Source organism: Trichechus manatus, unplaced genomic scaffold (genome assembly GCF_000243295.1).
Source record: "Trichechus manatus latirostris isolate Lorelei unplaced genomic scaffold, TriManLat1.0 scaffold00001, whole genome shotgun sequence".
Classification (NCBI taxonomy): domain Eukaryota; kingdom Metazoa; phylum Chordata; class Mammalia; order Sirenia; family Trichechidae; genus Trichechus; species Trichechus manatus.
This window is the reverse complement of record NW_004443937.1, coordinates 3,560,330-3,585,722: the sequence shown is the minus strand read 5'-3', so window position 1 is coordinate 3,585,722 and position 25,393 is coordinate 3,560,330. Positions and strand designations below refer to the sequence as shown.

Below are 25,393 nucleotides of genomic sequence, written 5' to 3'. Positions count from 1 at the left end.
GCTTCAGTCGGTAGTCCTCAGCCCCGACTGGAAGAAGGAGCAAAGAGACCTGAACTGATTGTGGGAAGCCTGTCCTGTTGGTTTCAGAGGCCTGAACTATGGGGTGTGCAGGGAGGCAGGTAGAGTGTTGTCATGGATTGAATTATGTCCCCCAAAAAATGAGTGTATCAGTTTGGCAGGGCCATGATTCCCAGAATTGTGTGGTTGGCCTCCATTTTGTGATTGTAACTTTACGTTAAAGAGGATTAGGGTGGGATTGTAACGCCACCCTTACCCAGGTCACATCCCTGATCCAGTGTAAAGGGAATTTCCCTGGGGTGTGGCCCGCACCACCTTTTATCTTTCTAGAGATGAAAGGGAAGCAAGCAGAGAGTTTGGGACCTCATACCATCAAGAAAGCAGTGCGGGGAGCAGAGCGTGTCCTTTGGACCAGGTTCCCTGCGTAGGGAAGCTCCTAGTCTGGGGCAACACCAAAGAGAGGAAGGCCGACAGAGAGAAAAACCCTTCCCCTGGAGCTGACGCCCTGAGTTTGGACTTTTAGCCTACTTTGACTGTGAGGAAATAAACTTCTCTTCGTTAAAACCACCCACTTGTGGTATTTCTGTTATAGCAGCACTAGATGACTAAGACAAGTGTTGACTGTGAGAACAGACTCCACTGCACAGGCCTTCTATAGCAATTCACAGTAGGTTTGCAGCTGACAGTGCCTGGGTGAGGAATGTGCTGGCACACTCCGGATGGACCTCCAGGGAGGTCTGCCTTGTTGATTTTAGAGTAGAAACTTGAGGTCCTATCTCTTCGTACAAGCAGGGGCTGTGGTGGTTAGGGAAACAGGCTCCTTTTCTGTGTACACTTCCCTAGTTCACAGCAACCGGCGGCCTGCGTGGCTGGGGGGTGCGGCAGGGACGGTGGGAGAAACGATTTTCCTACCATATGCGACTTGTTGTTGATTCGTTGATTCTTGTCTGTTTGCAGTTCCCCACTGCTTTCTTCTTCTCCCCAATTCAGAGTCCCACAAAGCCAAGTACCATTTCCTTGTTGTATTTCTTGTTGTTTTTGCGGGGGAGCATTGGAACTGTGGACAGTTTACACTGCCATTTTCCCAGAATGCACTTTTTTTTTTTTTAAACCAGGTAATGCTAATGATTTTTTTCATGTGGGTATGTGGACACACATGTATATATGTGTCCATGCATGTGATTTCCATATAAGTACATAAACAAAAAAAACGAAACCTGTTTCCGTCGAGTCAATTCCAATGGCAACTTTAATCCATTCAGCAAAATTTACTTACAATAGGAGTTTCAGAAATACAGCAGACACGGGAATCCAACAGACAGATCCCCTTACCCTCATGGAGCTTTCCTATGTTAAGAAAGCAAGCAAACACACAAAATGACATGTTGTTGTTGTTGTTAGGTGCTGTCAAGTTGGTTCTGACTCATAGCAACCCTGTGTACAACAGAATGAAACACTGCCTAGTCCTGCATCATCCTCACAATCGTTGCTATGTTTGAGCCCATAGTTGGCTGCCACTGTGTCAGTCCGTCTCACTGAAGGTCTTCCCCTTTTTCATTGACCTTCTACTTTACCAAGCATGATGTCCTTCTCCAGGGACTAGTCCCTCCTGATAACATATCCAAAGTATGTGAGACGAAGTCTCGTCATCGTCCCTTCTAAAGAGTCTTCTGGCTGTATAAAATTACATATAAATACATATATATGTATGTATACATATGCATGTATGTATACATATATACAGACATATACATGCATATATATTTTTTTTTCTTACATGTAAGGAGGAAGTAGAGCATAAAAGCAATGCAGTTTTGGAGTCGGGCCTGGGTTTAAGTCCTAGCTCAGCCATCTACTAGCTGAATAACCTGGTGTAAGCCACTTAAACTCTTACTCAGCTTTCTCATCTGTGAGGAAATAATAGTACCCCTTAGTACCCCGTATGGGATTAGCGAGAGATTTCAGTGAGAGATAATGCAAGGGACATGTTTAATGCAGTGGTTGGTAGGTAGTAAGTTAAGGTAGTAAGGTAGTATAAGTCATGTTAGTCATGAATACTTTGTCTTATGTTTAATGGATGTTTAAATGAAATAAGCTACAAGCTATGAAACGGCACCTCGCTGTGAAATCTAATCCATGGAAACATTTATTCTGGACCTTTCTTTTTTTTAATTGTGCTTTAGGTGAAGGTTTACAGAGCAAATTAGTTTCCCATTCAGTAGTTTATACACACATTGTTCCAAGACATTGATTGTGATCCCCGCAATGTGTCAGCAGTCTTCCCATTACCACCCTGAGTTCCCCATTTCCATTTGTCTGGTTTTCCTGCCCCTTCCTGCCTTCTCATCTTTGCTTTTGGGCAGATGTTGCCCTTTTGGTCTCATATAGATGACTATTCTAAGGAGCGCTTTTCTCATGGGTGTTGTTCATTTTATATGCCTGTCTATTATTTGGCTGAAATGTGATCTCTGGGAATGGCTTCAGTTCCAAGTTAGAAGGGTATCTAAGGGCTTTAGTCTCAGGATTTCCTCCAATCTTTCTCGAACCAGTAAATCTGATCTTTTTTTTTTTTTATGAATTTGAATTTTTTAAAATATTTTTCCCCACTCTAACCAGGATCTTCTATTGTGATCCTGGTCAGAGCGATCAGTAGTGGTAGCTGGGCACCATCTAGTTATTCTGGTCTCAGGCTAGTGGAGGTTGTAGTTCCTGTGGTCCATTAGTCTCTTGGACTAATAGTTTCCTTGGAGTCTTTGGTTTTCTCCACTGTTCTTTGCTCTGGATGGAAAGAGACCAGTAGTTGTATCTTAGATGGCCACTTGCAAGCTTTTAAAACTGCAGATGCTACTCACCAAAGTAGGATGTAGAACGTTGTCTTTATGAACTATACTATGCCCATTGACCTAGATGTCCCCCAAGACTATGGTCCTTAGCCCTCAAGCCCAGTAACTCAGTCCTGCAAGGCTTTTGGTCGTATCTAGGATGTTTCCATAACTGTGTCCCCTGTGTGCTACATTATATATATATGAGTATACGTGCAGCACATACATGTATATTCAGCCAAACCTATATATACACATGGGTGTACTCCCATACACCCTCCCACACCTGTTCAGCATACATATCTGCCTATGTGTCCACTCATAAATTATTGTTTATTATTACTGTTGCAGGATTGCATATATTATAGTATTTACTGTCGTTGGCTTTTATTATTGTGTACCTCTCAGTGTCTTCCCTTGTCTTGGTTATGTTGAACTGACTTCCCTCGTATTGCGTATTACCTATCCCTTCACCAAAGTTAACACGTGTCTTCTCTCTAGTTAGTGATTTTTCCTCTCTCCCTCTCCCATCCCTGGTAACCATCAAAAAATGTTTCTATCTGTGTGTAAACCTTTTCTTGAGTATTTGTAATAGTGTCTCATACAATATTTGTCCTTTTGTGAAGGACTTATTTCACTCAGCATAATGTCCTCCAGATTCATCCATGTTGTGAGGTGTTTCACGGATTCATCATTATTCTTTTTCGTTGCATTGTATTCCGTTGTGTGTATGTACCACAGTTTGTTTATCATTCATCTGTTGGTGGGCACTTAGGTTCTTTCTATCTTTTTGCTATTGTGAATAATGCTGCAATGAACATAGGTGTGCATATGTAATTCTGGACCTTTTTAGGGCTCTGGAAGGAGATAAGCCATCTGGTAGCTTGCAATTGTAAATAACACTTCTTTCTACGGACAGTCTCTATACTCAGTGAAGGAAGTAAATACTGCATCTAATCAAGCTACAGAACCTACAGAATTGGGCACTTAGCACTTACCCGCTTTCAAAACGTCCAAATAAAACCATGGAAGTGTTCAAGTAGTTCTTTGAAAATAATGTTTAACTAAAAATACCGTTTGGCATAAACTAATTACTCTCACAACTTGCTAATGAGTTGTCACCAAAGAACATGGAAGATTGTGAATATAAGAGAATGTGATAATTGAAATCCTTAGTAAGACTGTGTTTATTTTCCCCACTTCAGCAATGCTTAGAGCCGTATCTGGCCTTGTAAGCAAAACTGAACAGTTTTACAGTTATGCTGAGAAATAGAAGCAAACCTGTCATCAGTTATAATCTGTATATTGTGATGTTTTTGGGTTAGTTTAGTTGACCTGGAAGTTACCTTTGTTTGAGATGATGCTACTATATACCGTGCATTGTTTAGGATGAAATGAATCATTATACTTTAGAATTAATCCCTCCTGGATTGTATAGACCATGAATGTTACTTTTGTGTTTTACGTTAGTATACAGTGAAACCTGTGAGAGCTGGAACTTGACTTCACTGCCTTGTTTTTCTGGGTCTTGCAAGTTTTCTGCCTTGGACAGGGTATAGTCTTAACACTTTTCTGCCTCTCCTTTTGTGGAAAATATTTGAGTTTTCCTTCTCTGACAGGTTTCTGCCTTATACAGGTTCTGCCTTTCTCTGAACTTATAAGAAAAAAAGAAAGAGAAGACACAAACAACTAAAATCAGAAAGAAAAGTGGGGACATTACTACCAACGCTACAGAAACATAAAAGATTGTAAGAGAAAACTATGAACAACTGCATACCAACAGATTAGATAACCTAGATGAAATGCTTATTTACGTGGGCGTGCTAGTCATGACAAAATAAGCTACAAAGAGAAAGCGGATAACAACTTCGTTTCCTCCAACAAAGGAAAAATATTCTCATCATTGGTTAAAAGGTAGATATTAATAAATGGGATTTGTCTCCTAATAATGTATGTGGTTCCTTAATTTTAAAAAGCCTGTCCATAAACCACATGCTATCAATTGAAAGGGTAAACAAAGCGAAGCCTGCACTGGCATAAAGGGCATCTAGTAGCTGTCAATAGGAATCTCAGTTCAATCTGCATTGTCATAATTATCAGAATCATCTTCCTACCCTGGCTTTTAACTGGATGAGTAAACAAGGTAAAACTGATACACGGTTGATCACTCTTGGCTCTATAGTTGACGGCTGTTGTTTCTCTAGGATATATTCCAAGGAGCGGGATAGCTGGATTGTATGATACTTCTATTTCTAGCTTTTTAAGGAAGTGCCAAATCCATTTCCAAAGTGGTCGTACCATTTTACATTCCCACCAACAGTGTATAAGTGTTCCAGTCTCTCCACAACCCCTCCAGCATTTGTTATTTTGTGTTTTTTTGATTAATGCTAGCCTTGTTGGGGTTGGCTCAATAGTTGAATACAGAAACCTTATCAGATCATATTAAGTGAAACCATTAAGCTGTGTGAACCCTTCCTCCCCCAATTAACCCCTCCCCCCAAAAAAAAAACCATACCTGTTGCCGTTGAGTCGATTCCGACTCATAGCAACCCTATAGGACAGAGTAGAACTGCCACATAGGGTTTCCAAGGGGCGGCTGGCGGATTCAAACTGCCGACCTTTTGGTTAGCAACCTAACTCTTAACCACTTTGCCGCCAGAGCTCCTAAGCTGTGTTAGATCTGCTTATTTCGTAGTCTCATTATGTCCTATTAGTGCCGGTATCTTTGGTCAGTGATTATAAGTCATTTTATATGCTTGCGAGCATATAAAAAGGCCCTTGCTTCTTGTACACCTCACATTTGAATTTTGCAGTCTCTTTACTAGAACTAGCCAGTTACCAATTATCTTAGAACCCTTTAGGATCATGGCAGGAATTAAACACAAGTCCTACACCGCCAACTTGAAACCAAAAGTCCTTGCAAGGGCAGAAGAAACAAGCAACAGAGCAGCAGCGAGAGAGTTCAAGGTTGGAGAGCTGCCCATTCATGAATGGAGACAGGAGAAAAAGGAGGTGGAGAAAATGAATCTGTGAAAATGCACACGTTGTGGGCCCAAAGTGAAATGGCCTGATTTGGAGAACAACTTGGAAGAGTGGACCATTTCTTGAAGGGAAGAAAATCAAGCTGTACTGTCACTATTCTGATCAAAGTGAAGCTTCTGGCAAGTGACAGAGGAATCCCAGATTTCAGGCGGGTTTCACCTGGATTTCTAAATTTATGAAAAGCAGTGTCCTTTTCATGAGAATGAGAACCACTGATGATGATAATGAATGAATAAGCTAAAATGGTCTAGTTTAAGATTTAAACAGTTTCTTCTGATGACTTTTATTTGTTGATTTCAAAGACATTGATTATCAAAAATTAAGTTTCAGTTTAAGATTTATGAAAGCAATAAAATATAAATGACATCTTGTTCTTGTAATTTTAGGCCTAGGATCATTTCTTACTTCTAATTTCTAGCTCTTTGTGTGTTCATACTCTTTGGTTTCAACATGGCATCCCATTTCCATCATGAGCCCATTCAGCTCACCCTTGGTTGCATTTGGTTTATGAAAAGTACCTACCTTAAATGAAGTTTCCATTAGGTCAGTTTTATCCTGGTGACATTAAATCAGTTGGAAAGAAAAAAAAATGAAATTGAAGTCAGCAACATGCAAAGAAATATTGGTATAGCACACTTATGAAAATAATGTGTGTGGGGGGATTGGCGCAGTTTAAAAAATGTATGATGTGTTATTTGTGTAAAAATATGGTAGTTACCTTATGTTGAAAACCACCATTTGTTTTCACAGTTATTGTAGTCCATGCCTCTTAAACAGACCACATGTATCTTCATTGGATAGGTGAGGGCGTTCACTGTTTTCCTGGGGCCTTGCTGCTTTCTCTTTTCTCCTTCCTGTTTGGCAGCTGAGGGGTATGACCATAAAAGCTGATGCCCTTGAATGAGGCACCTGAAAGAGGATTGTAGTTGTTTATCTTCTATCTTGGCAAGAATCCTTGGTAAGCCTCTTGGATGAAGTGATGCAATTTGGAGGGGGGAGAAGCTTCAAGATGGAAGGATCTGGCAATATAGCCACCAGCTCACATTGAATGGTAGTGATAAAATGGACTCATAATGTCTCTATTACATCACCTGCAATTCACAAATGAGGAGACTAAGGCCAAGAGTGAAGGGACAGAACCCAGACTATACCTGGTCTCCGGACCCATGGCCTGTGTTAATCCCCTCAGGGGATGCCTCCTGCCTGGCTAGTCCTGTGGCTTCTCTGCAGTTTTGTTGCTGATACTTTCTACTTCCAGTGTATCTTACGCTCAACTTTTTTTATTTTGTGCTCTTATTTGATGAGTTATAGAGGGGCCTCTCCCATCTTTCTCTTATTTCTAAACTTCTCCCCTTTCTTTCCTGAATTTCTACTCTCTGGCCAAAAGCCATTACATAGAAACTTAAGTGCAGGGTAATCATCCATTGGAGCCTTGGTGGTGCAGTGGTTAAGAGCTTGGTTGCTGACCGAAAAGTCAGCAGTTCGAATCCACCAGCCAGCCGCTCCTTGGAAACCCTATGGGGCAGTTCTACCAATTCAGCAAATAGCTATTGACATCTACAGTCTCAGACACTATTTAAGCCTTGAGCGATACAGCAGTGAACAAAACAGAATCCCTACTGTCAAAGTGCCTAAATTCCTGTGGGAGGAACAATAAAAAATGTGTAATTTTTCATGGGGTTGTGGTAAGTGCTAGGAAGAAGGGGAAATATGAGGTAAGAGGAGAGATGGTGATGGTGGGCAGAGGGGGAGGGCGTGGTTGTTCAGCCTGTCTGATGAAGTGTCGTCTGACAGAGACGCTAAGTGACGTGGTGAAGCGAGCCTTAGAGTTGTCTGAGGGAGGAGGCAGAGAGAACAGCAAGTGCAAGGGATAATGGATGTCACTGAGGGACTCAAGAAAACAAAAGGATAGTGTGAAACAGGCCAGTATGATGTTACCATAAAAAGGATGTCACCTATGTAATCCACAGAAACACTTTCTGCCTACCTGACGTTCTGGTTCCTTGAGGCTTATTGTACCTATAGTTTGTCTGTTTTGTAATGAAAGGCAAACGTCTAACTCCCTACTTACCACTTTATTTCTGGGACATGATTTGTCCTTGGTGGCTTTTGAAAACCATTCCAGTAACACACAAGGGAAGGTGAAACCATAGAAATGCAATTCTGTGAAATGGAACAGTGACGATATGAAGTTGAGCGACACAAAAACCCAGTGGGATTTGAGCCAGTGAAATTACTCATGGCATCTGCAGTGTTGGTCTGAGTGTGGACATCTGTCGTTAGTGGTAGGTGTTGCTACTTTAAATGCATCTTTATTCCTAAGTGAAATACAGAAGATGCTGTGTGCTGAGGGAAGTACGTTAGAAGAAGCACACCTAACAAGGAGACACATTTCCGCTCTGTCGCAAAGCTAATGAATGTCTTTAGTTTTTAAAAAAATGAACTTGAGACTCACATTTCTCCCTGGGTTTTAGCCATTTTGTTGTCGTGAACTTGTGAAATACATAAGGATTTGTGTGCTTTCACACTTAACAGTTGAATGATTTCTTTGAAAAATATGATAATAGTCAGTCGTGCCACTTATTAGCTGTGTGGCCTTGGGCATGTTATTTAATGTTTCTGTTCCTTGTTTCCTATTTGTAAAGTAGGGCTCATGATTGGGTGTCCAAACACTCCTGGTTTATGCCTGTGCCTGGCACAGTTGTTAATAGCGCCGCTTTTCACTCTCAAAAGTATCCTTATTTGGACATTATATGGCTGTCCTACCAACAATGGAACCTACAACAAAAGATTGTCGTCAAGATTAAAAACAGTAGTTGATTATAGTAGATGCTTAGTAAATATTAGCCACTACTGTCAGCTGCTACAACTAGATTTGTTTTAAATACCCAATGTTGCACTTTCCTCCGGAAGTAAAGAAATTTTCCCTCAGACCTTGGGCTATGGAGGTGACATTTTCATTGGGAAATGCAGAGTCACCACTGTGTAAGCAAGCTTAATACCATTATGAAAATTCTCTTGGTAAGCTAGCGTGGGTGAAGAAAGTAGCATGGAGCCAATGACTGTTTTCATTCATTTCACCAACAGGGTACACGCCACAGTGGGACATGCTGGTTTTACGGAGAGAATACTGCGGGGGTTGTTAATTCGCTTTGTGTCTTTAATGTGCTATTCTTTTAAATTTAATCTCTAGTTTTCTTTCTTTCTTTTCCTCTTCTCAGGCAGTAGCTAAAGCGGATTGCAGTCCCTACTTTGTTGGTCCTTGTCCTAGGGATACGTAAATTACACATAATTCAAAAAGCTTTATTTTAGTAGTGACTTCATCCTCCCGCTCTTAAAATTTTTTGTCGTGTTGAACATTGGTTGAAACAAGTGAATTACTGGGATTTTTATTTTGGTTTTCACATGTGGACCTCTGGTAGGGTGCTACTAAGCCTAGAAGGCTGTGGAGTTGGGCAGGCATGGTGGTGGGCTCAGCCTGGAGGTGTCGTGGTGTGGTGGGCAAGAACCTTCACTCCTGGCTCTGTCACTTGCTAGCTTTGTGATCTTGGGCACAACATTTATTTCATCTCTTTGAGTTTCATTTTTTCTCATCCTAAAGATGGGAATAATGATACTTCCTGCTTTCCAGGGTTATTGTGAGGATCAAATGAAATGATAGGGGTTTGCATGCTCTAAGCAAATGTAAGGTAATTAACAGAGTCGACAGTCATTTTAAATTCTGGGATACTTGAAAGCAGAGGTTCCTTTCTTTGTAAAATTGGTTGAGGTGATTGAAAAGAGACTCCTTTTAGGAGACAAATGAGCAGAAGCTTGAAGAAGAGGAAGAAAATGCTGCTCCTGTTGTTTCTGAGCTGTTACTGTAGTACCTGGTGATTTCCCACGAGTGCTGTTTCAGCATGCAGGAATGCTTCAAATGGGCAGCAAGACGAGGTTTCTTATCCCAGCCTTCAGGCTCCTGGAACCATGCCTGTGGGAGCCCTGTGATCTGAGCGTTTGAAGGCTTGACCAGAAGTCCAGTGTGCAGGAGAGCCTGGCTTTTAGCAGGCCAGGCCAAATACACCTTAGCTCTCAAAGGAACATGAACACTTTTCAGGATTATAGAGTGGAGAATAAAATCTGGCCTTTTAAACTCTGCCTTTCCCTGCATTTAAGCCATATGTACCTTTTAAAGAATGCAGTGTTCTCCCTACCTAAATAAGCTTTTGACTCCTAACATTTTGAGACTCTGAAAGGCAATCTTTATTCTTCATCTTGTTTTATTTTATCCTAGTGTATGCTTTTCTATCCTTCAACTTAAAAAAAAAATTATTATATTAAATTTCTAGCATGCAAATGTAAAGAAATAGTATTGCATTAGTTTCTGAGGGCTGCCAGAATATCGTACCACAAACTGGGTGTCTTAAAACAACAGAAATTTATTCTGTCACAGTTGTGGAGGCTAGAAGTCTGAAATCAAGGTTTCAGCAGGGCAATCCTCCCTCGGCAGGCTCTAGGGGAGAACCCTTCCTTGCCTCTCCTAACTTCCGGTAGTTGCCGGTAGTTGCCGGCAGTTCTTGACATGTCTTGACTTGTAGATGCGTTGCTCTCGTGTCTGCCTCTGTTTTCACATGGCATTCTCCTCTCTTGTGTCTGTGTCTTCATGTGGCCTTCTTATAAGGACACCAGTCATGGGGGCTAGGCAGGGCCCACCCCGATTCAGCATGACTTCATCTTAACTAATTACAACTACAAAGATCCTGTTTTTAAATAAGGCCACATTCTGAGGTTTGGGGTGGGTGGGAATTTGGGGGAACATATTCAGCTCAGTGCAAATGTATTAAACCCTCATGTCCTCACACCCAGTTTAAACAATTATCAGCTCGTGGCTAATCTAGTTTGATTCTCAACCCCACCCCCATCTGATTATTTGAAGCAAATCTCAGACTTTATATTTTATTATAAATGCTATAGTCTTTTTCCTTTCATTTTTAAAAACAGCTTTATTGTGGTATAATTGACATACCCTAAGTTGTATTTATTTAAAGTGTACAATTCATTACGTTTTCATATATGTGCATACCCATGACACCACCACAATCATAATGGTGAACATGTCCATAACCCAAGTTTCCTCATGCTCGTTGGTAATCCCTCTATCCTCCCCTTCTCTGCCTCCCATTCACAAGCAACTGCTGATCTGCTTTCTGTCATGTTAGATTCATTTGTGTTTTTTAGAGTTTTAGGTAAATGGAATCATACAGCATGTACTCTTTTTGTCTGGCTTCTTTCACGATGCCATAGCCTTTGATTTATTCTACAAATATTATTGTGCTTCTACTAAGTACCATTTTGGAAGGCAGAAGACTTTGTTAGGAGGCTGCTGTTGTGGTCCAGGTGAGACATGATGGTGGCTTGGACCCAGGTGGTTACCATGGAGATGATGAGCTAGCTGCCATCATCCAGAGATCTGCTTTGGAGGTAGAGCTAATCGGACCAGCTGGATGTGAGGGAGAGGAAGAGGAAGGCAAGAATTACTCCTCACAATTCTAGCTTGAGCCACTGGGTGGAGTGTAATGAGATGAGGAAGGAATAGGTGTGACCTTTCATAATTTGATCTTTTACTGGGTGTTCATTGATTTTTCAAAGCTATTATTGTTGTTATTGGCTTGTCTTAAGCAGTATGTCGTCTGCAGATGAAAACAATATTTAAAGTACTTTAAGATGTTCATAGGCTTGTTCGGTTTTCTCAGAAACGTTATTATGTCTTTATTAAATCTAGCTGCCATTGTCAAATTGAAAACAATGAATTTCAGTTTTCCCTGCAGGTGTCTGTGGTATAATGTGGACTAGGCAGGCTGGAGAGGAAATACTGGGAAGGCAGATAATATTTTCAGACTGTTAAAAGCTTCCTGAGGTGAAGTTTGCTCCCCTGTCTCTATGGCCCACAGAATGTTTTTGTGCTGGTTTTACCAATAAAAATTGTTCGTGTTCAGCTAAGTCTTATGCCGTAGTAACCTGCTCTGCATCCTGTGACTCTAGCTATGTTAATTTCATTGGAATATAAAATAGTTCTACAAGGGTATTAATATGTCAGGTATTTTATTAAAACACCAATTGAGGGGTTTGGCCTTAGAAAAACTAAATCGAGTGTTCTCTGTGGTTTTGGAATTCTTTAAGTTATATGCCACCTAGATCATTAAGTTTATGAACATCGGAAATCTGAATTATTGATGAACTATGTGTAATAGCAATAACAACTTAAATTTATTGTTTATTATTTGCTAAGTATTTACATGCATTATCTTATTTAATCCGCACATCAATCCAATGAAGTATATACTTTTCAGCTCTATTTTATAGGGGAGAGACCTAACCATAGGGGGGTTATATAACTCAGATCACACAGTAACTAATTCCACAGTCTCCTAGCAAGTGTCAGAGCCAGGATTTGAACCCAGGCAGGTAGTTGGACTCCAGAACCCATGCTCTTCATTAAGGAGATAGCATTTGAGGTGGATCTTGCAAGACGAGTAGGAATTTAAAGAACAGCGGGGACAGGCATATTAAGCAGAGAGAAGCAAGTGTCTCATGGGGGGATATGAGAAATTCATTGTCCTGAGACAATGAAGGGATGAGAGGGTAGCAGTGAGAAATGATGTGGGTAAGGTGGGAAGGACAAGGGGCCTATAAAACATCTGTTTTGGTTGGCCAGAGCAGCTTTTTCATACATAAAATGTATGAGATCTTTTAAAAGTCTCTTTGAAGACTTGAAAAAGTTTCAGAGATTTCATTTCTGTTTTCTCAGATCCATAGCATTCAGTTAGGCAGCCTCTGGACTAGCTGACATCAAAGGCATCTTCTGATTTCAGGCAACTGAAGTCTTGCCACCCAGGAGTAAATCCTCTGCTTCTGCTTTTCTGTTAAGCTCTGATTCTCTTAGGGTTAAAGAGAGTAGTCTCAATAGTTTTAAAGTCAAAGACTTTTCCAGACCTGCCCACACTCTGACAATAGCTGAAAGGCTCAAGGTCAGCCGACATCTGAATACCATTGGTGTGTTTCCTCATACCTGATTCTTAAAGGGATGTTGGGTATAAAAAGAATAGTCTGTGACATGGTGGTTAATCCTTTTTCAGAGCTCACTCTTATTTACTGCTTTGAAAAATGTGATGTGCTATGTTCGTAGTCAGAATTGATTATAATGAGGAGATATTAAACATAAAATAAAAATGCCTTTAAGGTTTAATAAAGTATTATCTCTGAGTGTCACTGAAGCAGAATCAATACATGCCAGACCATTTTAGTTTTCATTAAACTGAATGTGTTCTTTTTTTTTTTAATGACAAAAATGAATTGGTAATTCATGACTATGAATTCCAAAAAGTACAGTACTTCCATCCCTGTCTCCCAACTCCTGCTTTCTTTCTCCTCAGGCAAGCATTCTTAATAGTTCTTTAATGATTATTTTTGTAAAAGGAGTCTATGCAGGTATTAGCATATATGGGTACTTTTTTTTTTTTTAACTTTTTATTGTGGAAATGTTAATATATATATAAAAGTAAAGAGAATTTATTCATGTACCCATAACTCAGCTTCAGCATTTATTACTCGTATCTGTCAGGGTTCAATCAGAAGCAGAACTACTAGCGTGTGTGTGTGTCCATACGTATGAGTGTGTGTCAGGTGTGTGTGTGTGTATAACCATATGTGTGTGTGGTATAATAGGGAAATTATGGGGATTTGACCTTACACAATGGCTGTAACACTGTTTTCTACATGTCCGATGCTGGAGCATGAGATCTGCAAGGAAAGCAATTGGAAAAGAAAGGTGGATACACAATAGGGGAGAACAAGAGCAACTGGAACCCATGAACGTGAACTGGAATCCACAAAGATAGATTGGAACTCATGTCAACCTCTCACTGCATTCACCTTTGATGATGTGAGTGTCACATAGGAGAAGCTAGTGTCCTTCATTACGGAGCTAAATATGAACTTGCCCAGGAGTCACAGAAGCTGAAGGAGGATTCAGGGGAAGGGAGAAGCAGCTGCAGGCCTGCCTGGTGTCCTTGCACCAGCATTCTGAGCATAAAAGCACTATGGCTACTGCTGCTCTTCTACTTTCCAAATCTCTCACAAAATATCTCTTGTAGCTCACCCTAACCAGAAACATAAAGGGAAGGGAATTCTGGAAAATGAGATTCAGTATGGCCAAGTGAACACATTACAGAGCTACCACAGTTAGCCAATCTAGTTTAATCTACCCACCCCCCTCAGATTATTTTAAAACAAATCCCAGATATCATACATTTAAAAACAAACACATAAACTTCAGTATATATCTCTAAAAGATAGTCTTTTTTGAAAAGAAAAATATAACTACGATGGCATTATCAAATCTCAAAAAAATTAACAATAATTTGTTAGTACTGTCAGATATACAGTGTTCAAATTTCCTTAATTGTCCCATAAATGTTTTCTGCAATTGGTTTATGTAGAACTTGTTAGGATCCTGATAATATTTGGCTAGATCCTTATTTCAGTAATGGCAGTGTGAAGAGTTCAAGTGATTTCCCAATACAGAGAACAAGTATAAGACTGAACAGAATTATAAAAAACACATTCAGGCATTGGAAATCACCAAAGGCAAATGAAAAATTAAGAAGTGTTTATTCTTGAGAAATGTCTACAGCTTCAGGCAAGAATGGGTAGGAGTTTGTGGCATTCTTGCCTAGGGCTGGGCTGATCTCATATCCTCTTCCTACCACCCAGCATTGTCAGCCACCACCCCCCACCCAAAAAAAATGTAGCTTTACCAGTTTAGAACCAATGGTGCAGACTAGCAGCCTTATAGCCAAAGGTGGCTGATTTGATTTGGGAAAGAGGGTGGCTTTGCCAGTTAAAAGAACGACTCAGTTCAGAACGTTTCAGGAAATCCTGTGACATTACTAATCCAAGGTTGCATTCTGTATTTGAAATGGGTAGTGTACCAACCAGAAATTTAACAGGGAGATCATGGAAGTGAGATAGTCATTGGGGGCTAAGATAAGCTTTCTCTAGCTATCTGATAAACTAAGTATGAGTGATGGAGACCCAAGAGAGCCCAACAAAAAGTGAAGGCCAAGGTAGACTCGAGACTGACAACCATTTTGAATGTTGGTCCTCAGCTCACGCATCTTAGTTGGCAAAGGATGGAAGCCTTATGGGCTCAAGCTAACTGAACATAACCTCTGCTTAAATCATTGACTGGCCTTTAAAGTATGCACACAGTTATTATACCAAAGACCCAGGCTAAAATATAAGGAATAAAAAACTGATCAGAAACATTACTGGGTGCAGACCATTGGAAAACATATTCTGCAGTTTATATCCAAGCAAGTTACCAAAACAAAAAATGCAAAACCTTCAGAAAAATAAAACAGAATCCAGACTTGCTACATATATTATCTAAATGTCCAATTTTCAACTAGAAAGTAGGAGGCATGCAAAGAAATGCGAAAGTGTTACCCATACTAAGAAAAAAGATTAAATAGAAATAGACTCTTGGTGGGCTCAGATGATGGACTTATCAAAGACTTCAAAGCAGCTGTTACATTTGAAGCACTAAAGGAAAATATATTCAAATAATTAGTAGAAAATATGCTATTAGTCAACAAGTAGATAATCACAACAGACAAATGGAAATGATAAGAAAAGAACCAAATGGAATTTCTAGAATTGGAAAGTAAAATTTGAAGTGAAAAATTCTCTAGATGAACTCAATAGCAGATGAGAAATGGTAGAAGAAAGAGTCCATCAATTTAGAGATCAAGAGAAGTTATCCAAACAATAGAGAGGAAAAAAAAATTGAAGAAAAATCAAGAGAGTCCTGTGTGAAAACGTCAAACATTTCAGTGTAATTCTAAAACACACGTAATGTGAGTCGTGGATGGAGAGGAGGGAGAGAAAGGGACACATAAACACACACAATTTTGAAAAATCTGAAAACTCCCCAAATTTGATGAAAATCACTGACCTACAGATCCAAGAAACTCACTGAACCTCAATTAGGATAAAAACAGTGAGAAAGACACCTCAACAAATCATAGTCACACTTTTGAAAGACAAAGATAAAATCTTGAAAACATCAAGAGAAAAACAACTCATCACAGGCAAACAACAAGGAAACTAATGGCTGATTTCTCATTGCAAACAATGTAGGTGAGAAGATGGTAGAATGACATTTAAAACATTGCAAGAAAAAAAAGTGTCAACCAAGAATTCTATATCCAGCAAAACTGTCCTTCAGAAATGAAAGCATAGGAGTTTTGACTTTCTCTTCTAGGAAAATGGAATCTATGTACTTTTCCCTATGCCTTCCACATGTACAACTAAAACTCTGGATTATGTGTAAAAGAAACATAAGATTGTAAAAGTTGGAAAGAAGAAGACATAGTGGCTAGGGATCTCAGGACCCAAAGAATGACACAGTGGTGAGTTCTGTGGGTTTCTTTTTGCCCCATATATCCTAGAATTGATGCTGAAGAAGCTAGCAACCTGGAAATGCCAATGGGTGTAGACAGAAAAAAAAAAGCACCCCAACAAAAGCCTTCTCTCTGTAGCTAAAGGAGCAGGAAGGGAGCATCCAAGCAATACAGAAAACCACTGTACTCTAGTCAGACATCGCAGGAAAAAATGATGACTCCACCCTTGCCTACTAAGGCTGAGTGGGGAGCCTAGTCTTCCACCCTTGTGAGAATATATTGAGGTGCCCTAACACCCTCCAACAGTGTTAATGCCAGAGAAAGCCAAGTATGGAGTGAGAGCTTTCACCACTGCCTAGCAGTAAAGAGGCCACCCCCACCCAGCAGTAATGAGAAGTACCCCCTAAGGTGTCAAAAGAGGCCAAGTGGGGAACATGGACTTCTACTTCCACCTGGCAGTAATAAGATGCGGCCCCTCCTGTTCTCCTGCCAGAGTGTTATCAGAGAAAGCTAGGTAAAACAACATTTAAATAAGATCCAGAGTCTCATAACATAATAAGAAAATGTATAGATTTCAATTGAAATTCACTCATCATACCAAGAACCAGAAGATACCAAACTGAAGGAAAAAGACGATTAATAGATGCCAACAGTGAGATGAGAGAGATGTTAGAATTATCTGTCAAAGATTTTAAAACAGCCACAATAAAAATGCCTCAAATTGCAATTATAAACATGCTTGAGACATTATCTTTATTATCCAGGCCAGGAAACAGATCTGCCCTCTGCCATCTTTCAAGACTGTTTGCTATACAAACATCCTTGAAAATATAGTCTGGGACAAAAACTGTCCCAAGACGTATAGAACTGACCCCCAACAAAGAGTATTTTAAGTCTTCAATTTATAGACTCCCCTCCCCGCCCCATGTTCTCACATTCTGGATTTTGCTGATTGTATCTTTGTGGTGTCATTTAGCATTTTTCTAGCCCCTGTATTTACTAGAAACTTATATTCAGATCTAGACCTTGACATTACTTCGGTTTTAGGTGTGTGTGTGTGTGAGCACATGCGTGTGGGTGAGGATATACATCATAGCTCTGTGTACTTCATATATATCACATCAGGCGGCATAGAGTGTATGCTTGATGCTCTTATTGTAATATTAAGACTGGTCAGCATTTAAGCAGCCATTGCCAGTCTGATCCATTTATTATAAGTTCCCCATCAGCCTTTCATTCAATGGTTTGAACAGGCATTGATAATCATTGCCTAGATCCATTATTTCTTTAGAAGTTAAAGAAATTGGTGCTATTCTAAGCATCTTACACTTTCTGCATTCATTATCTGGAATTCTTTTATAAATAGCATTCCTTTATTAACTTTTTTATTTCCCTGAGGTATAGCTTGTATAGGAAAGGCAGAGTAAACACTTGACTCCATGCTATTTTCTAAGCAAAAATAATAGTATACTACACACACAGAAAGGCCTCCTCATTCCCCTCCCCCTCCCTTTCCTTCTTCTGTCATCCTCATTCTTTTTAACAGCTGCTTTGTGTTCCATACTCTGCATTGTGCCAAATAACGTTTAAAAGTAGTGCTTTTTTGACTGCTGATTGATGAAAATTTATCACACTGTCTGTCCCTTCTCCTGCTTTCCCTGCCAGTGTGGCGGGGGTATGAGAAGGAGGGAGAAGAACATGTCTCCCTTGACTATAAAATTGTCCTTGCGAAGTGTGTCCTGGCAGCCCTGAGCAGCTTGGTCAGCCTTGGTTGTATATGCGTCTGCACTAACCTCAGAGCATTGCCTCTTCATGTCTTTCCTGAGAACTTTAGCTGTACCCCTGGCCTTTTGACATGATTGGGACTGACACTGAGGAGCATGTTTGTTGCTGCCTCATACAGTCATTTAAGCATTGGAGGCCTGTTTGTGTTTTGGTTTTTGTGGGAACAGATCATTTACATGGGGTAGTACCTTTGGAGACAACATGCACATGGGTTCTTTTCTGTTTATGGGCGGTCTCTTGTTCAGTGTGTTCTTACTTAACTCTTATGTACCTTGGGGGCGGGGGGTGGGGGCAGCACTGTAGCCTCTCTTCTTGTATAGAGGCAGAAAACTGAGGCATTTAAGTGCTCCCAGCAGTGGCCAGTTGAATTGTTTAACCTCCAGTAATAAACTTGATCATGAAAAGCAATAAATGTTACTCTTGACCGATTGGTCTTTCTTTCACAAATAGAAATGGAGACATTTCTGGTTTTTTTGTTGTTGTTTTTTTTTTTGCGAAGTGGCATTTTCAACAGTTATAGCTAATTCTTTGTCATGTTGTTTTCCAGCTCAAATAGGTTTATTTATAAGGATTAGGTAAACGGTTACCTAGATTGAGGACTGTAGGAACCACTAGGGTTGTATCAGCACAGATGGATTCTTATGAGTGCTTGTGCCACTTTAATGAGTGACATATTCATTGATTGCAGACCCAGTTCATTGGAGTTGGTGATGAAAAGGGACTGTTTTGTTCTCACTGCTTCCCATTGGCCAATCAGTTTCTACTTGTTCTTAGATCTAATTTTACGAAATAATTTTATCTTGCATGAGAGCAGATACTGTGAGAGACTTTAATCTGAATTTAAATTGTCATCTGGTACATTGTATAACACAGCACACAGAAAGCCACCTGCAGCGGTGTAAAGCAAGAATTCCCAAGCAAGAAACTTAATGTAGTAGAGTGTGGCCATGATGTGAAACAGCTACACAGTTATAAATTCTTTATTTCTGCTTCAGTGAATTCTTGATTTTCTTACTTTTATAGAACAGTAAACTCACCCAGCAGATTCAGATGCAAAATCTATCGGAGCCCAGATACTCCTGGGAAGAAAGCTATGCTATTAGTTATTATTTTCACACACAGCTTTTCACATTTGTAGCTTTCCCGGTTACAATCAAGAAAAGTTTATTAGTGCAACATTAAGCACCATGGCCCTGTGGTCGAATAAGGAATAGTTAATAGTTTGGCCTGGGACCAAGTACCTGGAAATGCTTAGAAGAAAGCATGAACTTCTGCCCCCATAGTAGACCTTTGAAAGTCAGTGTGTTAGCCATGCTTGGAGAAAACACGGTTCTTCTAACTTGTGCCACTTATGTATGGGCCTTTGACAATAGGTTGTAGGCAAGAAAAGGGAAAATTAAGATAGGAGGGGGGTTGCCCAAGCTTCTCTTGTTTTCAGTAAACAAAGAGTAAACAGCTGTGTGGTTATGGTCTTTTTGAACAACAAAGGAAAAGCAAAAAATCCTCCTCAGACTCTTCTCGATGGTTCTGGCTTGTGGCAGTTTTGGTACCTTCAGATGCTCTCTGCATGACTCACCTGATGCAGAAGCTCTCATCCTTTAGGATGTTCATTTCCATTGCACTTCTATCCAGAGCCCTCTTGAGAAGAAACAAGTCTTCCCCTTTGGCTGGTTGTATATGGATTTTAGTTCTTACTCTTACTACAGTGATACCCACTATTTTTTCTTGCATTTTTTTAAGCAATGCCCAATGTCCTACACTTCTGGTCTCGAAACTGGGAGCACAGTGGAGTAGTTGAGAGTGTGGACTCTGGAGCCAGGCTACCTGGGTGTGAATCCTGGTTCTGCCACTTGCTTAACCTGCCCCACAAGTTGTTATGAAGAGTTCATGAGTTACAATTTGCAAAGTGCTTAGAACCATGCCTGGTTCATAGTAAGCGCTATAGAAATCTTTTCTGAAAAAAAAAAAAAAAGTTCTACATCTTGATTGTGGTGGTGGTTACCAAATGACTTTATACATTTGTCGAAACTCATAGGAACTGTGGGTTTGAAAAGGTTGATTTTACTGTATGTAAATTATACCTCACTAAATCTGACCTAAAAACAAACAGATTCCTTCATTCAGTCAGCAAAGGATTTATTAGGTACTGCACAGCAGAGTTATAAAAACATATAATTCAAAGAGGCTTGCCAGTCTAGTTGAGCAAACCAACTATAATGCAGGATGAATTCGCGTATCAGCACAAGAAGGTGGTGTCAGAGATGCTGCCAAGCTGCTTATCAGTCAGTCATCTAGGCAAGAGATGCTATAGGGCTTTAGAGGCGAGATTGCTTACTGTAGTCACAAACACTTCACCAAAGAGGGGGCACTCGAGCTGGGTCTTGGAGGATGGATAGGATTTGAAGAGGTGGACATTTGGGAGGGTTTGTGGGTGTGGGTACAAGATGCGTGTGGAGAGTTTAGGTAACCATGAGAGAGCTGGTTGGACCAAAATGGATTCTTTCCCACTGTGTGAGGGGTAGCCATGCTTTGGGCTAATGAGATGCTATCTCTTCATCCACAGAAAGGCCCCCCTTCTGGGAAAGACCGGGTGAAGAAAGGTGGATCCTACATGTGCCATAAGGTAAGTCACTTCATAGACTCTGTTTTCATCTTCTGATAGCAGGTATGTAGGTCCTGTGTAAACAGTAGCCCCAAACATGGCCCATCCACTTCTGCTAATACACACCTACCTTCATCTAAGCCAGAAGAAAGTGGGACCATCATCTCAAGTCTGGGGACAGGCATGGGAAAAGTGGCAGGAGAAGCAAAGGTTGTGAATGACCTATCATCAGCCAAATTCCATCTGTTGAATCTTGCCCCTTTGGGAGACCTTTGTTGTCCCATGAACCAGGGTGGGCTATATACCTTTTCCAGCATTTAAGTCTGGAAGCACACCTTTAATTTATTGAGATAAGTGTGAGAGTTGTAAATGGAGGATGGATTGTGGTCTACTGGAATGGAAACATCCCAAGTGTTCTTGGTATAAAGTGTGGCCTTGTGAAATAAGCAGTATTCTCAAAGTGTTCTGCTCTTCAGGCTATGATTTCAGTGTCAGAACTGGCAGTTCTTGGTTAGTCAGAGTGACTTGGTGTTTTGACTTGATATTTCATGAGTAACCTTTATAAGGAAATTGGAAATCAAATAACCACCCCCCTCCCTCTTTTCTTTGGATCATATATTTTTAGAGTCTCCGCCACTTCAGCTTTCTATCCCTGTGCAAAGATGACATTTTGCAAATTATTACTGCAAAAAGTTTCCTGTGGAATTTCACTCAGTCCAGGCGGTCAGAGACTTAAAACAATCTATAATGGCTCCAAATTAAGTTACCAATTTGATAATGGAAGCATTATCAACTTTACCCTAAGACAGTGATTCTCAAACTTTATTGCACATTGGAATCATCTGGGATTTATAAAAAATACTGATGCTTGGCTCATTCAGATTTTATTTTTCTGGGGTGTGACCTGGGCATCAGGATTTTTTTTTTTTTTTTTTTTTTGGTGAAAATATACACAGCAAAACCTGTTCCCATTCCAGTTTCTAGACATAATGATCAGTGATATTGGTTATATTCTTCACAGTGTGTCAACATTCTCGTTATTTATGTTCTAGTTCTTTCACTCCATTTAGTTAATCTCCCTGCCCCTCAACCTTCTCATCTGTGCTTTAAAATAGCTGTTCACCCTTTGGTCTCATATAGATTTTTTTCTTTAAAGAAACATAATACTAAAAGGTGACAATCTTTACTCTTTGGGCTAAACTGTTACTTAGTTTAAAGGTGACTTAAGGGGATTGTTTCAATTCAAGGTTTGAAGAACAACTCAGGGTCATAGTCTCGGGAACTCCTCCAGCCTCAATAAGACCAGTAAGCCTAGATTCTTTAAGAGTTTGAAGTTCTGTTCTACATTTTTCTCCCTTTTTATCAGGATTCATCTATTGTGTTCCTGATCAGAACATTTAGTAGTGGTAGCTGGGCACCATCAAAGTAGAGGAGGCAGTGGTTCATGTAAACAATTACCAGACACGACTCACCATAGGGACGTAGAACATAAACTTTAAGAACCTTATTATGCCAATTGACTGGATTGCCCTGCAAGACCATGGCCCTAAGCCTGCAAGAGAACTAATCCCATGAGGTGATTGGTTATGTCTAATTAGTATCAGCATCTGTAGCCCCCCAGCATCAGGAACTTTTAACGCTCTCCAGGTTATGATAATGTACAGCAAAGTTTGGGAACCACTGGCCTAAAGAGAATCTCTAAATCATGTATATATGTAAGTTTATGGGTATGTATGTCTTCTCAATTTTTTTAATTTAGAATTTTTTATCCATTGATTTAGGTGGAAGTCCATAGAGTTGAATTCAACATATGCATTACACCTACATTTGTAACAAGATGTGGATAAACTTTATTTTTAAAATCCTGTTTTTTTGTTTTAAATTATGAGTATTGCCCCAGTTCTCCCCAGTACACTTACACATTCATATACACATCAGAGTCTTCAGTCTCAGCTTGGTTCTTCATTTCAAGCTGTTATTACAAGTGTGCCTGATTCCTCTTGCTGGGGAGATAGACTTCCATGAAAAACAGGTAAATCTCTTTTTGCACAATAGTATCTCAAAACACTAACTGCCACCAATTATGTCTCTGACATATGGACATATTTCTTTTTTTTAAAGAAATTTATTTTGCTTTCAGTGAAAGTTTACAGTGCAAATTAGTTTCTCATTCAAAAACTGATACACAAATTGTTTTGTAACATTGGTTGCAATCCCTGCGATGTGTCAGCACTCTCCCCATTTCCGTTTCTACCGTAGGTTCTCCGAGTCCATTCACCTAGTCTTCCTGTCCCTTCCGGCCTTCTCGTCTTTGTTTTTGGGCAGATATTGTTGCCCATTTGGTCTTGTATACTTGATTGAACTAAGGAAGCACATTCCTTGTGTGTGTTATTGTTTGTTTTATAGGCCTGTCTAATCTTTGGCTAAAAGATGGACTTTGGGAGTGGCTTCAGTTCTGAGTTAGCAGGGTGTCTGGGGGCCCATAGTCTCAGGGGTTCCTCCAGTCTCTGTCAGAGCAGTAAGTCTAGTCTTTTTGTGTGTGTGTGTGAATTTGAAGTTTGTTCTACGTTTTTCTCCCGCTCTGTCCAGGACCCTGTAGTGTGATCCCTCTCAGAGCGGTCAGTGGTGATAGCTGGACACTATCTAGTTCTTCTGGGCTCCGGCTGGTGTAGGCTGAAGTTCCTGTGGTTCATTAGTCCTTTGTACTAATTGCTCCCTTGTGTCTTCGGTTTTCTTCATTCTTCTTTGCCCCGGATAGGTGGAACCAATAGATTTATCCTAGATGGCCACTTGCAAGTTTTTAAGACCCCAGATGCTACCCACGTGGTCATTTTTCTTAATTGACAATCTAGTTAATCTCTGAGTAATTGGGGACCAGAAGATTTTCCCTCAAGAATAAATGGGGAAAATAAACCTTGTAAAAACATTTTAAATAGTCAGAGAACATCAGACTATCCTGATATCAGTATGTCTACTTTAATGTTTCTTATTTTTGTTTCTTGAGTTTTTTTATTTACATTTTTGTAAGCTTCCAGTTGATTCTTTTAAAATATTTTTTAACCTAATATGTATTTTTCATAAATATATTCACATAATACAATTGATTTTTGTATATTCCTCTTGTATCCTGCCACCTTGCTAAACTCATCTATTAATTCTAGTAACATTTTTGTAAAGTCGGTTGGATTTTCTACATAGGTGATCATATCTGTGAATAAAGACGGTTTTACTTTTTCCTATTTAATCTTTACGCTTTTATTATTTTTTTCTTTCTGTATTGCATTGGCTAGAACCTTCAGTACAGTGTTGAATAGGAGTGGTAAGAGCAGACCTTCTTATCTCATTCCTGATTTCGGGGGTAAGCACTCAATTTCTCAAAGTTAGGTGTGATATTAACTGTAGTCTTTAGATAGATGTCCTTTATCAGCTTGAGGAAGTTTCCTTCTATTGCTAAGTTTTTTGAGAGTTTATCAGCAATGTATATGGGTTTTTTAGATGCTTTTTCTGCGTCCATTGAAATGTTCATTTGGTTTTTCTTTTTCAGTCTGTTAATATGGTGAGTTACATCAACTGATTTTTTGATTGTTAAACCAACCTAGCGTTCCTGGGATACACCACTCTTACTCATGCTATAGTATCCTTTGTATGTATTTTGGATTCAGTTTGCTTAAATGTTGACCTTTTTTGCATATGTGTTCATGATGGGTATTGGCTCCTTGTTTTTTTTCTTTTTTTTTGAAGTCTTCATCTGTTTTTGGTATCAGTGTATTGCTGGCTTCATAGCTGGCTTCATAGCTTGAGTAGGGAAATATTCCCTCAACTTTAGTTTTCTGTAAGAGTTCACATAGAATTATATTATTAATTCCTGAAATGTTTGATAGAATTCCCCAGTGAAGCTATCTGGGCCTAGAGTTACTACAAATTTAATAGATACAGGGCTATGTATGTTACCCATTTTTTCTTGATTAAGCTTTGGTAGTTTGAGTCTTTCAAAGAATTTGTCCATTTCATCAAAGTTATTTAATTTATTGGTATAATATTTGCCTTTTAATTGAGGTGTTTAGGCCTTTTATATTTAACGTGATTATTTATATGGTTGGGATTAAATTTGCTATCTTGCTTATTTGTTTTTCTCTTTGCCTCATCTGTTCTTTGTTCCCTTTTTCCTCTTTTTTGCCTTCTTTTGGATTATGTATTTTTTTATTACTCTAATTTCTCTCCTTTGGCTTATTAGGTATAACTCTTTGTTTTGAAATTTTAGTGGTTGATTTAGAGTTTATATTATACATTTTTAACATATTCTAGTCTACCTGAAGTATAAATTTTATTTAGTTAGACTTGAAGTGGTAGGAAGAATATTCCAGAAGAGAGAATAGCAGAATGCCAAAATGGAGTGGGACTCACAAAAGTTTCCAGAGAAAAATGGCAGCTCTGGGATCTTGGTCAAGTTAATTGTTATGATGTAGGTCTTTAACATCAGTCCGGTTATTTCTGTGAGTTTGCGAAAACAGCACAGTGCTAGTTGTGAATTACTTTCAGAGCGCTTAGCCTTTCTACTAGATTAAGAGTGGCAGCTATAGTTAAATTATTAAGATGTAGACTCTGGAATAAGATCTATCTGAGTTGGAGTTCTGTGACAGCTCCTTATTAGGTGTGTGACCTTGGACAGGTTTTTGAACCTT

General features: G+C 39.6%; 1 protein-coding gene across 6 annotated transcripts in view; it reads left to right on the top strand.

The window, feature by feature from the left end:
- Window positions 1–25,393, top strand: part of SUMF1 (sulfatase modifying factor 1) — a 140,472-nt gene that overhangs the window by 73,334 nt on the left and 41,745 nt on the right. For 5 of the 6 annotated variants that reach the window (XR_002824862.1, XR_002824851.1, XR_002824854.1 and 2 more), the window contains exon 8: window positions 20,673–20,732. Coding sequence is in view for 2 of the 6 variants with exons in the window: in XM_004368282.2 (XP_004368339.1) it covers window positions 20,673–20,732 (60 nt within the window). In the remaining 4 variants the exon portion in view is untranslated. Of the gene's footprint in view, window positions 1–20,672; window positions 20,733–22,492; window positions 22,785–25,393 lie in introns of those variants that run through there. The other variant, XM_023736044.1, reaches the window with a different exon arrangement.